We start from the raw sequence: 16,630 nt of genomic DNA on the forward strand, positions 1-16,630 counted from the left end.
TCCAGATCTGCAGTGGAGAACCTGTGGCCTAGAGGCCACACGTGACCTTCTGGGTCCTTGGATGCAGCCTTCTGATTGACTCCAAGTTTTATGGGATAGATTCTTTTATTAAGGGGATTTGTTCTGTGAAGTTTGGACTGCACTTGAGGATCTAGAGGGTCACATGTGGCCTCGAGGCCACAAGGTCCTCAGCCCTGCTCTATAGATGTTTTGTCATCTAACATTTCCTAGTTCATGTCATTTGCTTGAGGGTGAGTGGGTATGGTGGCAGCAAAGGGACTAGATGTAACTCTAGTAGATCTAAGTGCAAAACAATACCAGACCACTACAAGGAACACATTAGCTCCCTCTTGGCCACATAAAAAAGGGACATGTTTAAATATTCACTAGCCAAAGGGATGACATTGTTTTTACCTTCTGTTGACAAAATTTAACTAAAAATCATAGTACAGTACATTTATGTGTAGCAGGGTGGTGAGACTCCCTTTTACCCACCCTCATGGGCATCTCAACTCCTCAGCTCCTTTCATTGGGCATAAATATCTCTCCAGTGAAATCTCTTGGCTCTACCCATTTAGTTTGGTTTGGCATTCCTTATAGTCTCTTTGCTAACATTTTATTTAAAATTTTTGCATCAATATTCATTAGAGTAGTCCATCTACAGTTTTATTTCTCTGTTTTGACTTTCCCTGGTTTAAACATGAAGACCAAATTTGTGTCATAGAAGGAATTTGGTAGGATGCCTTTATTTTTTAAAAACAGTTTTTGTAGTATTTAAATTAATTATTCTTTAAATGTTTGGCAGACCTTTCAGTGTCTTTTTATGAAAAAAACATGTTCTTGATATCTAAAACAAGGTGAGACAAAGCAGAGAAAGAAAACAATAGGCCAATATCTCTAGTGGAACATTAATTCAAATACTGAAATAAAATATTAGCAAGTAGGCTAAAACAATATATCAGAAAGTTTATGCACTATATATAATATTATTTCACTATATAATATACCTTACATGTTACACTATATAATACATATTATATGCATGAAGTTGGGTTTATATCAGCAATGTGGCATTGATTCAACAAAAGGAAGATTTATTAATAAAAATAATTAAAAGCCTTATGATTATATCAATAAATGATTTTAAAAAACTTTCATCAAAATTCAGCATTTATTTCTGTTTGAAACTCTAGAAATCATAAGAATAAAAGGGAATTTCCTTAATATAATTAGTAGTAATTATGTAAATACAAGGTGAAACACTATATGAAATAGAGAAAAGTTAAAAGCCTTACCAATAATATTTGATATAAAGCTAAGATACCATCTTATTACCACTATTATTTAACATAATGCTAGAACTATTAACAAGCAATATGGTAAGGAAAAAAGTTAAAGAAATAAACATAGAGAGAAAAAAATTGCCATTTTTTGCTGATGACATAATGGCATACTTAGAGAAACATAGAGAATCAATGAACATTATTTGAAATAATAATGTCAGCAAAGCTGCAGGATATATGATAAATCCACCTAAATACTCTACATTCCTACGTAGAATCAACAAAAGTAAAAAGAGCCAGAAAGAGAAATTCCATTCAAAACAACTACTGAAGAGACTTGGGAGTGTATCTTCCAAAATTCACCCAGGGACTACATAAATTTGACTAAAAAACACTCTTTGAAGAAATAAAGACAAACCTAAATAAGTGAAGGCACATTAGTCGTTGATAGGTAGATTAAGCCAGTATTTATTTTTTAAATGACAATACTACCTACATTAATTTACTTGTTCAGTGCTATACCAATCAAATTCCGAAAACAATATTTTACAGAGCTAGAAAAAATAGTGAAATTCATACGGACAAGCAAAAGGTCTAGAATCTGAAGTGTTATAATGAAAAACAAATGGGAAAGGAGGTCTATCAGTACCAGATCTCAAATTTCTCTACAAACAAGTAATCATTAAAACAATTTGGTACTAGTTTAAAAAGAAAAAGAGGTCAATCAGGGACAAATCAGGTACACAGCATAGAGAAGCAAACGAACAGAGTAGTAGGAAGATGTTTGATAAATCCAAAGTTTCTAGTGATTGGGGGAAGGGCTATTTGATGAAAACTAATGGAAAAACTGGATTGCTGTCTGGCGTAAGTTAGGTTTAGCCTGAAATCAAATATTAAGATAAGTTATACGTAAATGTGTGACCTAAATATAAAAAGTTACTTCATAAGTAAATGAGAGCAGTAAGGAAAAAATTATCTTTTTGATTTATGAATAGGGGAAGAGCTCTTAACTAAACAAGGAATAGGATCATGCAAAATAAAATGAACAATTTTGATTTCGTAAAATTTGAAAGTTTTTGCATAAATAAATCCAATGCATAAATTAGAAAGGAAATAGGTAAATGAAGAAAAGTAATCTTTTCAGCATGTTTTTCTGATAAAAGTCTCATATCCAAGATATATAAGAAGCTATTAATGATGATGTGGATGATAATAATAGCTAGTATTTAGAAAACTCTTATTATATGTCAGTTACTATGTTAAGAGATTTACAAATACTATCTTGTTTGATTCTCACCACAACAAATAGAGGTCGGGGCTATTATTATCCCCATTTTACAAATGAGGAAACTGAGGCAAACAGAGGTTAGGTGACTTGTCCAAGGTCACAAAACTAATAAGAGTGTAAGTCTGATTTTGGACTCAGGTTGTCCTGACTTCAGGTTCAGTATTTCTCTTCTGTGTCACTTGATTCAAATCTATAAGACTAAGAGCTATCCCTGAATAAGGAAAAATACAATATCAAATCCCCATTAAAGGATATGGACAGAAAGTTCACAAATGAATAAATCCCAAGCTATCAAGTGACAAGTCCTATTAATTTTCCCACGGTGGCATCTATCAGATGGATTCCTCCCTTCTTTTTTTTTTCCTTTAGGGCAACCTGATAGCACCAATCATCCTGTGTTTTGGTTATTGAAATAGCTGCCTATCTAGTTGTCCTGCCTTCAGATTCTCTTCACTATAGTCTATCTTAAGCAAAGATTAAATTTCTTGCAACATTGCTGTCATTATATCACTCCTTTGTATAAAAGCCCACGACTTCCTATTTTCATATTGGATCGAGTCCAAATATTACAGCCTGACATTCAGTACTTTCCATCAAATGGGAAGACTCTGCCAATCCTATTTCCTAAAGAAAAGACCTCTTCTTTTTATGATCATTATGATAGCTAATATATGCATGCACACACACAACACTTTATAGTTACAAAAAATGTGATGTATTATCCAATGTGATGCTCACAACAACCCTGGGAGGTAAGTAATACAAATATTACTATGCCAGTTTTTTATAGGTGAATACATTGAGGTTCAAAGAAGTAACTTTATCAGGGACACATGATACATGCAGAGATAAGAATAAAATAAAATATTCTTTCTGTAAATACAGTCCTTTTTTCACATATATCATACTATTTTTCTTATTTAAAGGATATTTATGAAGATGGTGTAAATGATACAGTTTCCTTTCTGATTCATCTTCACTGAATGAGAAAATGAAAGTGGTAACTGACAAAGGATTACTATATATACATACATATATAACATATATGCTATATATGTGTATGTGTGTGAATATATGTGTGTGTGCATGTGTTCATATTTTAGATTGTTTTGGAAAACTCAATAAGGAAAGTTACTGCAAAAATAAGTCAGGTTCTTCTAGGCTATTTTGATAAATCAAAATACTACATTAAAATAATCTGAACTGTTAACAATGAACATATAACTTGATTGTACACAAATTAAAATAAGTAGATATGTACGCTACCTAAGATGACTGAAAGGTCTGTGTCTATATGTCTATGTGTATATGTAAATTTATTCCAAAACTGAGATTCTTCAAGCAGATCTGAAGTTTTTATTTTTTCAGCATATAAGTTGTACAATAATTAGTAAACTTTATTCCAACAATGTAATTCTTTAAGCAAATAATTAGTGAAAATCCCACATCTGATTTTCAACTCTAGAAAAGACCTTTGGCAAAGCCTCTTTTCTTTCATATTTTCTTATAGCATCCTAAGGAACATCTCATTGAGGAAAAAGAAAAAAATTAGAAAAGATGTTTCTTTTAGAAACATCTAAAAAAAACACACTGTCATGTCAGCATTCAACAGAAAACATATCTTGTTCTTTTCTCTTGAATGAAATCCAGAAGAGGTTTTCCCAAGAACCCAGTTTTGCGTATTTCAGCCTCTCATGACTACTGTCCATTTATCATTACTGAAAACCCCCTGCTAACTAGCATTAGTTAATTAAGTTTAGAACTAGGAACTTACAAAGTTTCAAAGAAATTAATATAACTGAACATCTGAAAGTAATTTTTTTTTTGATTCTTTGTTGTTTAGCTACTCACGGCAAATCTTCCAAACTGGAGGCTTCATGTCTCGGATCCAACAGATCATAACCACATTCATTGTAGATTTCCAGATAGGAAATGTGGGTTGTATACATTTTTTTGCTGTCCTTATTGGAAAAGGAAAAACAAAATGTAAAGGGCTATAAATAGCAATTCAACTTTCAGGAAGATTGACAAATTTAACAGTGCAGCTTCCTTACTGCCTTGTCCTCCTCTCTCTCTCTCTCTCTCTCTCTCTCTCTCTCTCTCTCTCTCTCTCTCTCTCTCTCTCTCTTTCTCTCTCTCTCTCTCTCCCCGCATGGTTTACACTTTAAATCTGTGACACTTTCAAGTTGCCAGTTGCCATATGTATAAAGATTTTTTTAATGACCAACACCCATGATTACAAGCAACTTTAGTCTATTTTTTATTGGTTCCATATATACATAAAAAGTCAATCCACACTTAGGAAGACCCAACTTAGTTGAACTGTAGGACTATATGACACACCATTTTTTCACTTTCCAGACTGAAAAAGTAACTATAAAGAAATAAACTTACATATCATGAAAGATTAAAAAAAATACAAATAATTACTATTATTCAAAAATTCCAGTAGCAGAATGGCTTTCTTCTTTTCTAAAATGTATGCTTTATTTACAGATATCTAGATTCTTTGATGCCCTACAGTGGCTTATTATAGAAGCATGTTTCAGGGCATAGGACTCAATACTTAACTCACTTATTTTATAGTATGATCAAATATAATATGACCTACTGAGTTTATCAGAACTACTAGACCATTTTGCTTGGCTTTTACTGGCAAATCAAGGACTTCTAGTTACTGATAACAGAAATGATGCCAAAATACTGGCATAAAAAATTGGAAACTGAGGGCATGTCCATCAATTGGGGAATGGCTGAACAAAATGTGATATGTAATTGTGATGGAATACTATTGTGCTATAAGAAATCTTATGGGGATGGTTTCAGAAAAAAACTGGGAAGACTTATACGAACTGATGCAAAATGAGCAGAACCAGGAAAATACTGCATACAGTAACAACAACACTGTAACGATGATCAACTATGAAGGATTCAGTTCCTCTGATCATTCAATGATACCTGACAATTCTAAAGGATTCATGATGAAACATGCTATGCACTTTCAGTTAGAGAACTGATGAACTAAATACAGATTGAACATATTTCTTGATCACTTTCTTTACTTTTCTTGCTTTTTCTTTTGCAACATGGCTAATACAGAAATATGTTTTGCATGACTTTATATGTGTAATGAATATCACATTGCTTGCCTTTTCAATAGGTGTGGAAGAGACTGGAAGGAGAGAATTTGGAACACAAAATTTTTTAAATGGATATTAAAAAATAAAAACTAAGAGAAAGAAGTGATCAAAAGTCAGTAACTAGTTGAGGATCCTGAAGTGATAGAAATAAAGTTCTCCATGTCTCTCACAAAAATAAATGGTTGTTTTTCTTTTCTGTAAGACCTGGCCAATAGGACAATGTAAGGAACAAACAAATGACAGAAATTATAAATACTTAAATAAATAATATAAAAACTATTTATATAATAAAATATATTTTATGTACCAAAAATATGTATATAAGTAAACAACAGATAAACCTTAAAAATACTGGAACTAATGTAACAACAGCCTCAATGAGATTTGTCCTATTGCCAGGTTTTACAGCCAATAGAAATAACCATTTATGTTTGTGACAGAGGCACAAAAAACTTTATTTGCTGTCACCATTGAAGGATCCTCAACTAGCAACTTACTTTTACTTCAGTTACTGAACACAAAGGGTACATCTACTCCCCTTCTTGAAATTTTCTTATTCTTCATAAAAACAGAACATTTCTGTGTCATGTGGGCACATATGGAAGATATCTAATAACCTGGAAAATTTGCTTAAGATAAACTTCTTGAAATATATTATGAGTAGCCCCCCTTTAATATTAATAGATTAAACTTTGTGGCCCATATCCTTGGGTAAGCTATTCATAAGAATTAAGCAGAGAAGACTTAGAAAGGGTTTAGGGTACAGAATGTAAAGAATGCAGAGAGTAATGGTCTGGGAATTAGGAAACCTCAAATTTTAATTTCATTAGCAGAATGACTTTGGTTAAAACTCTTCATCTCTTTGAATCTTAGTTTTCAAAAATAAAGGAGATACTAGAGGGAAAGCTTAATTTAACTGAACAAACATTTACTGAGTGATAGATACATACAAAGAACTGTGTTAAGCCCTAGGATCATGAAGAAAAAAGAGAAAAAGAGTCCCTGACTTCAAGGAATTTATACCTTTTTGGGGACAGAGCATGTCTGCAGTTAAACAAATGCAACAATTTGAGGAAGCAAAGGCACTAACAACTTGGAATTATCTATTATCCACATTTAAAATCCCATGATTTTAGATACCTCCTAATATTGAAACTGCCTAGATGATCTACCACTCATCAAGCCAAAATGATCAGTGACCAATTAGGGCAACTTTCATAAGAAAAACAAGCATGCAACAAAACTGAGGACAGTAGTTAATTCTACATTGCAGACTTAGGATGCGAAAGTATCTTTGCAGCTTGGGACATTGGGCTGAATGTGGTAAGGTCAAACTTAATGAAGACAAATATAAAGTCTTAGACTGGGTTAAAAAATTGATTTCACAAGTACCAGATGGGAGTATTTAGAAAGAAGGGTGTCCAAAAAAAGAACTGGGGGATTAAGGGGACTGAATGATCAATAGAAATTAATAGTATGATTGAGAAGTCAAAAACTTGGATCGATGTTGCATTAAAATAGTTATAGCAACCAGGAACATGAAGATATAACTGCTCTATTATGCCTTGGTTAATCAATAATCAATAAGCACTTATTAAGCACCTACTATGCGCATGCTATTTGGCACTGACACTTAAAGATGAACCTGAATATGTACCTGCTCTCAAAGAGCTTATATTCCATTACTAAAGACATATACCCAAATGAACGTATACAAAATAAATAAAGAAAAGATGGAATGGCAGCAGGCACTAGCAGTTAGAAAGAATGAAGAAGGTCCTCGTGGTCAGACTACACCTGGATTATGGTATTCAGTTCCGGGGGCTGCAGTTTAGGAAGGTCATTCACAAATTGGAAAATGTCTTCAAGAGGACAACCAAGATGGTGAGGAGCTTTAAGTCTATGCCAAATTGAAGAAATATTCTAAGAACTGAGCATTATTAGCCTGGAAAAGAGAAAACAGAAGGGAAGCAGATGGCGTCTTCAAGGATGTGAAGGGCTGTGGAAGAAGCATTTGACCTATTCTGACTTGTTTTGCTTGGTCCTAGAGGGCAGAACAAGGATCAATAGACGGCAATCACAAAAAGGCAAATTTAAGGTTGATGTCATGCAAAACTTGGTAACCAACAGAACTATCCCAAAGCTGAATGGGCTGCCTTTGGAGGTACCAGGTTCCTTTTCATTTAAGGTCTTTAAGTAGAGGCTGTGTACCCAACTGGCAGATATATTAGAGAAGAGATTCTTTTGGGACTATGAGCTGGACTTAGTGACTGCTAAACTCCTTTCCAATGCTGAAATTATAGGTTTTTGTCATTCTATTATACAATAATGAGGCTCCAGTAGCAACTTTTCTTTAAGAAAGTGTTCCTGTGGTGTTACTTAATGTAAGCCAGAAATAAGTGACTATAACTCCACCAAGAAAATGTTCTCAAAAAAGCAAAAACAATGTGACAATGATAATAATCATCCAAATTTATATTTTCCTTCAAGGTTTACAAAGTATTTTCCTCCCAACAACCCCAAGGTAAGTAGTACAAATATCACTGTCTTCATTTTGCAAAGAAAATGAAACTCAGAGAGGTCACATAACCTGTAAAACTCAGTACCAGGTGCAGCTTTACCTAGCAAAAAGTTCACAGCTTGACTCAACAATAGATATCAATAGAATATAAAAACTGAGTAGACTCTCTTCAGGTTTTAGTCTTATCTAACAGAGGGAAAAGAAAAGATATCATGTCTGTATATGCATCTATATAATGATCTATATCTATATTATCTATATCTATATTTTTCTCTCTTAAAATGAAAATTTTCCTCCCAACCATATATTTCCCTAAAGCATTCAAAGGATAGAACCCAAGAGTGAGACCTCTTTCTAAACCTCAAGATGAGAAATTTAATAGATCAATGTTTAAAAAAAGGAAAAGGAAAGAAGAGGAAAGGTTAAAAAAAAGAATACTCTAGTATTAATTTACTTTGGTTTCAGTAAACAAATAAAGTTCTCTTTTTTCTAATTTTTTTTTTTTAAAGAACAACTGTAAAGTTTCAGGAAAATGATGGCTCCACCAGCTTTTTTCATTTTCTGGATTTTTGCTGGAATGCACACTGAAGAAACATTAGTATTTCCTATGTGGTGAGCTACCTTTTCTTATTACTTTTCTCTCAATATTCAGAATTGCCAGACTGTAATATAATCCACATGTTTCCTGTAGAATGAATTTTCTCTTTCTTCCAAATAAGTTTGAACTTCAGAAATTGCTCAAAATAATGAGCAATAATTTCCAAAACAAATTAAATCAATTTCTTTTCTTTCATAGTCATTGAAAATATGTTTACCACTAACACTCATAGGGATAGATTTCAGGTTTGATGTGTGTTCTTTTAGTTATTTGTCCAACTTGAGTAATAACTTTGATGATGACAATAAAGCACTTTTAAGTTTGCAAAGTCCTTTTCTCACAGCAGTATTGTGGCAGTACATTTTTCTTTGTCCAGATCTGTGATTTCATTAGTATGATGAACTTTCCTTAAGGAAATTCCCACTATAAACGGAAAGTGAAAATTTCCCTATAATTTATAGTCCTAAGAGTTATCTGTGCCACTGAAATGTTAAGTGACTTCTGCAGAGTCACACAACCAGTGTGTAGAGTGAACCTTAATTGAACCCTAAACACTACACTAGGTTGCTTCTACTAGTGCAAGTATTATCTCTGTTTCACAGATGAACAGACATCCTCTGAGAAGGTAAAGTAATTTGACTATAATCATACAGTTAGTAGGTATTTGAATAGGGATGTGAAGTTGACTCCAGTTGACTCCAAGTCCATGAAGAATTCAAAAGATTTTAATAAACCAAAATGAGGGAATGAATCTAATATAATGAAAAAGAAGATGGGTTAATGTAAAGTTCTATGCCTGGGTCTAAACATCAATTCCCTAAGTACAGAATAGGGAGCCATATCTGGATAGCCATTTGTGAAAAAAAAAAAAAAAAAAGACCTGGGGCATTTTAGTGGACTTGTATATCAATATAACTCAACACAATCATGTGGCAGTCCCCACTCCCTTACAATCTCTCCCACCCCCACAAAAGCAAATAGTATTTTAGGCTTTATTAAGAAAAACAGAACAGCTAAGACACAGGGCTACTTTACTTTTACTGTTCAGAACAAAAGGGAGAGAATGGTGTTACCAGAGTTCTCAATTCTTGGGTTCTATGATTTTTAAATTATGTGAATCAAGGCAAAGCTAATGGCTGTAATGATTTTGAAAGGTCCTAAATATTTCTCTGATCTTGGGCAAGGTTTATCAGGCAATAGCCTGATAGGCAAACATACTAATCAAAGGCCAAGCTTCCGCATATAGGCCACAACAAATACATTTTAGAAATCACTTTTCCCTTGTACAGGACCTGAAAATAAAATTGAACTGGAGACCAGAAGCTCTCAAGTGGATTTGAGAATGAGAAAGTATTTGGAATATAATATGGTAAAAGAAAAAAGCGTGATACATAAGATATTTCCATTTTCCCCTCCAAATTCATAAATCTTTTTATATTATTTTTCTGGAAAGTGGTTCGTTTTTTTAGTTAAAGTGAATTTTTCCAGAAAGGGTAGTTGGTTGGGATAGTTGAGGTAGGAAGGGATGAGATGATATGGAATGTAATTTCATCTGAAATAAAATTACGTCAGAAAAATGGAGCTGTGAAAATCTTAGATACAATATGGTAATATAACTTTTCCCTCCCCTTGTCCAGACTATAATGCACACAAACAGATGCTTTCATTTCAAAGTAACCATAATATGAGCTGCGATCAATAAAAGCACTTTTACTGGAATATTCATGTTAGAGAAGTTCTTGCAACCAAATGAACAGAACAATGTTACTGTGGGATATACAAACAATTTTGTTATATGGAACTCTTCTTTTTAATGGTATACTAAAACTATTTTATTTTTTATTTTAAAATTATCTTATTCATTAAAAAAGCATGAGTAAATATATTTTAAAATTAATGCTTTTTAAAGCATTTAAAATGCCTATTATGTGACAATCCCTGAGCTAAGCACTGAGAATACAAAGAAAAAAAATCTCTTTAAAGAGGTTACAGTATATTGGAGGAATGACAAGCACCCAAAAAAGTAAACACACAAAAATACAAAATAAATTTTTGCATTGAGTCTTTTTTGGAAGGTGAAGGCACTGGCATCCAGTAGGATCAGGATGAGCCTCCTATAGGAGATAGTAGTTGAAATGAGTTTTGAAAGATTCTAAGAGCTGAAAAAAAAGGAATGAATACATACCAAGTAAGGGGGCTAAGATGTGCAAAGGCTCAAAGGCTGAAGATGGAACATCTTGTATTGGAAGTAACAAGAATGGTGGATGAAATTTATCACAGAACGTTAGGAGTAACGAGTAAAAAACCCAGAAAGGTAGCATAGAGACAGATTGTGAAGGGCCCTAGATGCTAAATGGAGGAATCGGTATTTATTAACTTTGGTTAATAAGAAACCACAAATGTTTCCTGAGCAGGGGAGTAACGTGGTCAGACTTATGCTTTAGGGAGATCCTTTTGGCAGGTGAAAAGGAGATTGGAGAGGGAGCAGCCTGTTTGAAGGGAAGGTCAGCTAAGAAGCTGCTGCACTGCCCAGGAGAGAGATGACAAGGGCTTGAATCACAGCCGGGGCTGTTTTGAGTAGAGAAACGGGAATGTATGAAAAAGATGGGGGAAAAGTTCAACAAGATTTGGCAGCTGTATATGGGGAGTTAAGTAGAAAGCAGTGTTGAAATGACTCTGAAGTTGTGAATCTAATGAATATGTGTAACTTGAGTAATCTGTGTACAGATAATCAATGAACCTATAAGCTGTGATGAAATTTAATTTATACTAGGTGATTTTACTTCTTTGGCCTTCTAATCAATTGTGAATGAAAAGAATTATGTTCTAGCTCTAAATCTGTGATTCTATGAGCTTAAGCTTTCCCATGAGGGTTTTTAATAGTTAAGAGAAAGGTTTCTGAACTGTCTGCCTTTATTATGGCAAAGGAAAATATCTCCATGTCTCAAGGAAAGCAAAGATCACATAGTTGGTAGTTTGTCTTTTTTTTAGTAAAAAAGTGCTTTTTTAAACCTCAAAGAAAGAGCCACCCCTGAATCTTCATTCTAACAGCAATCATCGAATGAATAGCTCTTGTTCTGAATTTCTCTGCTAGAGGACTATTGAAAATAAATAATCAATGAAGAAACTTTTTTTTTTAATTTTTGTGGTAGGCATTTTCTTGAACGTTGAGAGCGCAAAAAGAGGCAAAGGACAATCCTTTCCCTCGAGGAGCTTACAATTCAATGAAGGAGACATTATACAAGCAAATATATACTGAGCAAGCTACGTACGGTATAAATAGAAGATAATTAACAGAGGGAAGACACTGGAAAATCTCCTTTAAGTGTAATGTTTGTTATTCAGAGCAAAATTTTAGCCACACTCAATATTTTCTTTTTCAGGTGGAATATAATGGAACTTTTACCAGTGATACAATTTCTTCTTCCAGAGAATGAGTTATAAATACATAAGATAAATGGAAATCATAGTTCTGTACCTTTTGTAATTGCTCAAAAATGTATGACAGGGTCCTTGGAATGATGCCCCGGTCACTGTAACGCTCAGCTCCCCCAGTAATCGTGAAAGTCTTGCCACTGCCTGTTTGTCCGTAGGCAAAGATGGTGCCATTGTAGCCAGCCAGAACACTGAAATGAACAACACCGTAAAGATTAAGATAGCTTCCATATTCAAATACCAAAGGCTATTAAGGCATTAAATAAAAGCTTTAGTCTAGAATTACATGGAACGTCATCAACCTTATCAAATAGTGCTTAAAATATACTCATAATTCAACTCTATATCTAATATATATCAAGGTAATCAAGTACCCGGAACCTCTTTGATTAACCCAAGAATATTTATACTTAGCTTCAAAGAAGGGAAAGTGGAGCAATTAAAGGAAAGGTACAGTGAATGCCACTCACGTGGAAATCTCTGGCCATCTTTAGCCAAACAGAATATTGATGAAAAAGCTATAAATAGGATGAACGTTAATCTCTCTCATTTGGCACACCATAGGAGATCCAGATACCTGGTACAAAGCACACCCACTGCCAATATGCCATTAATTCCTTCCATAAGGCCAGCCAAACACTAAGCATACCCTCTTGTGCCTTTCTGGCATCACATCTCTCCCTGCTCAATGACCAATTATAATCCCTCCAATAGCTTAGAGAAATTCAGGCAAACAGACTTAAGTCAGAGTCATGTACTTTGCTTGTGCATAAAATAAACAAATCCAAGTAGAGCCAGAAATTTATAACTTGCCATATGACTTCTTGAATCCTGGGTTAAGGCAAATAGGAAGTTTGCCTCATCCTAAGTAGTAGAGACAAAGACTCAAGTACAGGCAAAAATCATGTTTTATTCATCTATTCATTTATTTGTTTTGTTCTATTATGTGTCCAACACTGTACTGGATCCTAGGTAGTATGAAATATATTGAGGTTGGGAGAAGGGATTACAAAAGAACTAGAGAACATTGTCCATAAACTTAAGAAGCTTATAATCCAATTGGAAAAGCAAAAGAAAATATAAAACTAAAAGACAATGATAAAACAATAAATAGGCCAGGACAACAAAATAAGGAATGACATGCACATGAGATGATTACTGCCTCTCATGATTGATACCAGAATCAAATGAGATAATATTTATAAAGCACTTAGTACAGTGTCTAGCACATAGCAGGTGTTACCTAAATGCTTTCCATTGTGGTGATGGTGATTGTGGACAGGTAGCATACTACATAAAGCAGGTTTGAGTTGACATAAGGGTACCTGAGTTCAAATCATGCCTTACTATTTGTGAGTGAGCCTCCATTTTCTCCCCCATAAAATGGACATAATAGCTATAGTATCTACTTCACAAGATTGTTCTAAGGAAAAGGAGTAATACTAATGGTAGTATAACAGTGTAGAGAAAAACATCTAGGGGTGTAAGGAATGAAGGGAAATAAGGTGATGGAAATGATAAACGAGCAGATCAGGAAGATCTTGAAAACTAGGTAGGAGAGTTTAAAATAAAAAAATAATTAATAGTCAAAGTTCTTAACCAAGTTTGTTACATAATTAAAGCAATAGCTTTAGGAAGACTAACACACTAGAGATGTTAAGAGTAGATTGAAAAGAAAGAAAAAATTAGAATCAGAGGGAAAAAAAGCAAGAGGGCTGATTTAGTAATCCATCAGTAATGAAGCTCTGCATTAGACAAAGAGAACTGGGGGGAAGACTGGTGGCAGTGTGAAACAGAGTAACAGGAAAATCCTAGAGATATTTTGAAAAAGAGTTGGAGAAAGTTTGCTGATAAATTGCCTAAAGAAGATCAAAAGAATTTAATGTTGGCATTCTGACCAAAACCAAGCTATAAAATAAGAAAATATGAACTAGGCTCCTAAATTGCATGTTAAATTAGTGATGATGCTTTCACTAATACGTGGTACATTTTGACATTAATGCCATAGTTTCTACGCCTACAGCTATTTGAGATGGGAATGGACAAACATTTGTTCCAAATGGTTTAGACATAGATATGCTTAAAGTCAAAGGGCTAGACGAGATCATCTCAGGTCCAGTTCAGCTCCATGTTTCTATATTCTATGGTGGCATATTCTAATTGTAAATCCTGCGGTGGAAATGTGGGTAGGGCATATGGCCAACCACAATCAATGCAAGCCAAACTGATGGCTCTTTTATGAAATAGAATGCCAAAGAAGTTCAGAGAATATACTGTTTTCATAAACCTCTAAAATACATTTTAATGTAATAAAATATATACAAATGAAAGTATTATTTGTAAATTTGTCATCATTACAAATTTAATTAAGTGCTTTGGGCACAGAGTACACTGTCAATTGCTGAAGAGAGTGGCCCCAGACGACTCTCTTGATGTGATTTTTTAAAAAATTCTTAAATGAAAACTGGTTGACAAAGATACTGAATGCAGTTTCAGTGAGAAGAATGCTGCACCATGAGTCAGAGGACATAAGTTCAAGTCTCAGCTCTGACATTTACCATATCTTGGACCCAAGTTATTTCATCTCTCTGGACATTAGTTTACTCATCTATAAAATAAGAAGGTTGGACTGCATGACCTGTAGGATTACTCCTGGCTCTTAATCTATGATTCTATATGATTCCAAGCTTTGAAATAACAATAGCAGAAAGGAGGCAACTGATAGTTTTCAAAGACCTCTCACATAATTCCTAAGTGTTAAAGTGGGACTAGGAAGGCCAGTTTGGGACGCTATTTCATAAGGCTCCATGAGGCTTGGCACTATTAAATTCCACAATTTCCTTTAAGAAAAAAATATGGAATCTCAATCCCTAGGTATTTCATAAAATAGAATCAGTAACTGCCTTGTCTTGAACAATTTAAGAATTTGCCTACTTAGACAGAAGGATCTACTAAAGACATTCCTAATATTCCCTCCAACTCTACAATTCTTAGTGTTCTGTTCACAAATTGGTCTCATTCCTTCAAACCAACCATTTTGAGATCCATAAACATCAAGGTAATATTTAATTCAGAGTCCTCTAGTCTAAGATAATCTGAAGTGACCTCATCACATACTTCAGGGTTTCTGATCCATGAGTTTATTTAGTTGATGTAGGAAAATGTCCTTAAATAGCATTGTATATAATTTTGCACGTTCCCAATGGAGGATAGCCTTTCTTAATGCTCTAAATAAGCAATTTAAATTTAAGAACACAACAAATACAGGAACCTTTAATAGAAAAGGATGGTGTCTCCTGATCATATGCCATTTATGAAAATTAGTTTCCATTCAGTGCTGTTTTCATTCTGCATAGCAACACTCAAGAAGTGAATGTTAAATTATCCCTTTATAAATAATATGCATATAGTTATGGCATTTTGACAGATATTTCTTCTGTTGCCTTGGAGAGTAACATTTAAGTTCATCAACTACATAATTATTGCCAAATGATCATCAATCAGTGGCAAAATAAAAACAAAACCAAAACAATAGCATGGAAACAGTTTTATATTATCCTATGAGATATACATATCCGAGGTAATTTAGCTAGGCAGGTTCATGCAGGATTAGAAATGTGGTAACATTTTGATTTATAGGGATGTAGGGAAAGTTAAAAAAATAAGCTTTCATCATCTGATTCTTCGTATTGTTTTCCTGTCAAATTCTTTCCATCTTCTGACACTCATGCATCCCTGGCCACCCTCTTCAATACTAAATCACAGACAAATAGAATTTCAGTTTTGGAAGGGATCTTAGTTAATATCTAGCACCACCTAAAAGAGGTTCTCCATTAAAAATAACAGAGAAATGGTTATCCAGGCCCTGCCTGACAGCCTCTAATGAAGGGGAAACCATAACCACACAATGCAACTCATTCCACTTTGGGATAACTCTAATTGTTATGAAATTTGTTGTTGTTTTCTGACATCATGACTAAATTTGTCCTTTTACAACTTTCACCTATCATTTTATATTTCAATCAAGTAATCAACAAACATTTCTTAAGCATCAATTTCTTTAGGCTGATGAATATCAGGTCACCAGACCCAGATGGCTCTGGAGAAGAAAGTGAATCTAGTGACCCTGCCTGGCCCTTCCTCACTCAAATCAAAGTCAAATGCAAGTCATGTCATCATCTTGATGTCATGGTCCTCTTCAAGAACGAGGGACAAACACAACATCAACAAGGTAGGGAGGATATAAATACAGAAGTGAGACAGTTCTGCACTCTGGAACCAAACAAAACATGTCTAAGTCCTCTTTCAAATGACAACTTTTCTGATACTTGATGAAAAGTATATGTCTTCCTGCAGTCTTCTCCA

The 16,630-nt window shown here is 34.0% G+C and overlaps 1 protein-coding gene across 3 annotated transcripts in view; it reads right to left on the reverse strand.

Annotated features, from left to right (window-relative positions):
• Window positions 1-16,630, reverse strand: part of KIF6 (kinesin family member 6) — a 504,404-nt gene that overhangs the window by 371,831 nt on the left and 115,943 nt on the right. For all 3 annotated transcript variants that reach the window (XM_072642001.1, XM_072642002.1, XM_072642000.1), the window contains 2 exons: window positions 12,309-12,456; window positions 4,423-4,532 (listed from right to left, as the gene is read on the reverse strand). In XM_072642001.1, the coding sequence (XP_072498102.1) occupies window positions 4,423-4,532; window positions 12,309-12,456 (258 nt within the window). The remainder of the gene's footprint in view (window positions 1-4,422; window positions 4,533-12,308; window positions 12,457-16,630) is intronic.

Source organism: Notamacropus eugenii, chromosome 2 (assembly GCF_028372415.1).
Source record: "Notamacropus eugenii isolate mMacEug1 chromosome 2, mMacEug1.pri_v2, whole genome shotgun sequence".
Classification (NCBI taxonomy): domain Eukaryota; kingdom Metazoa; phylum Chordata; class Mammalia; order Diprotodontia; family Macropodidae; genus Notamacropus; species Notamacropus eugenii.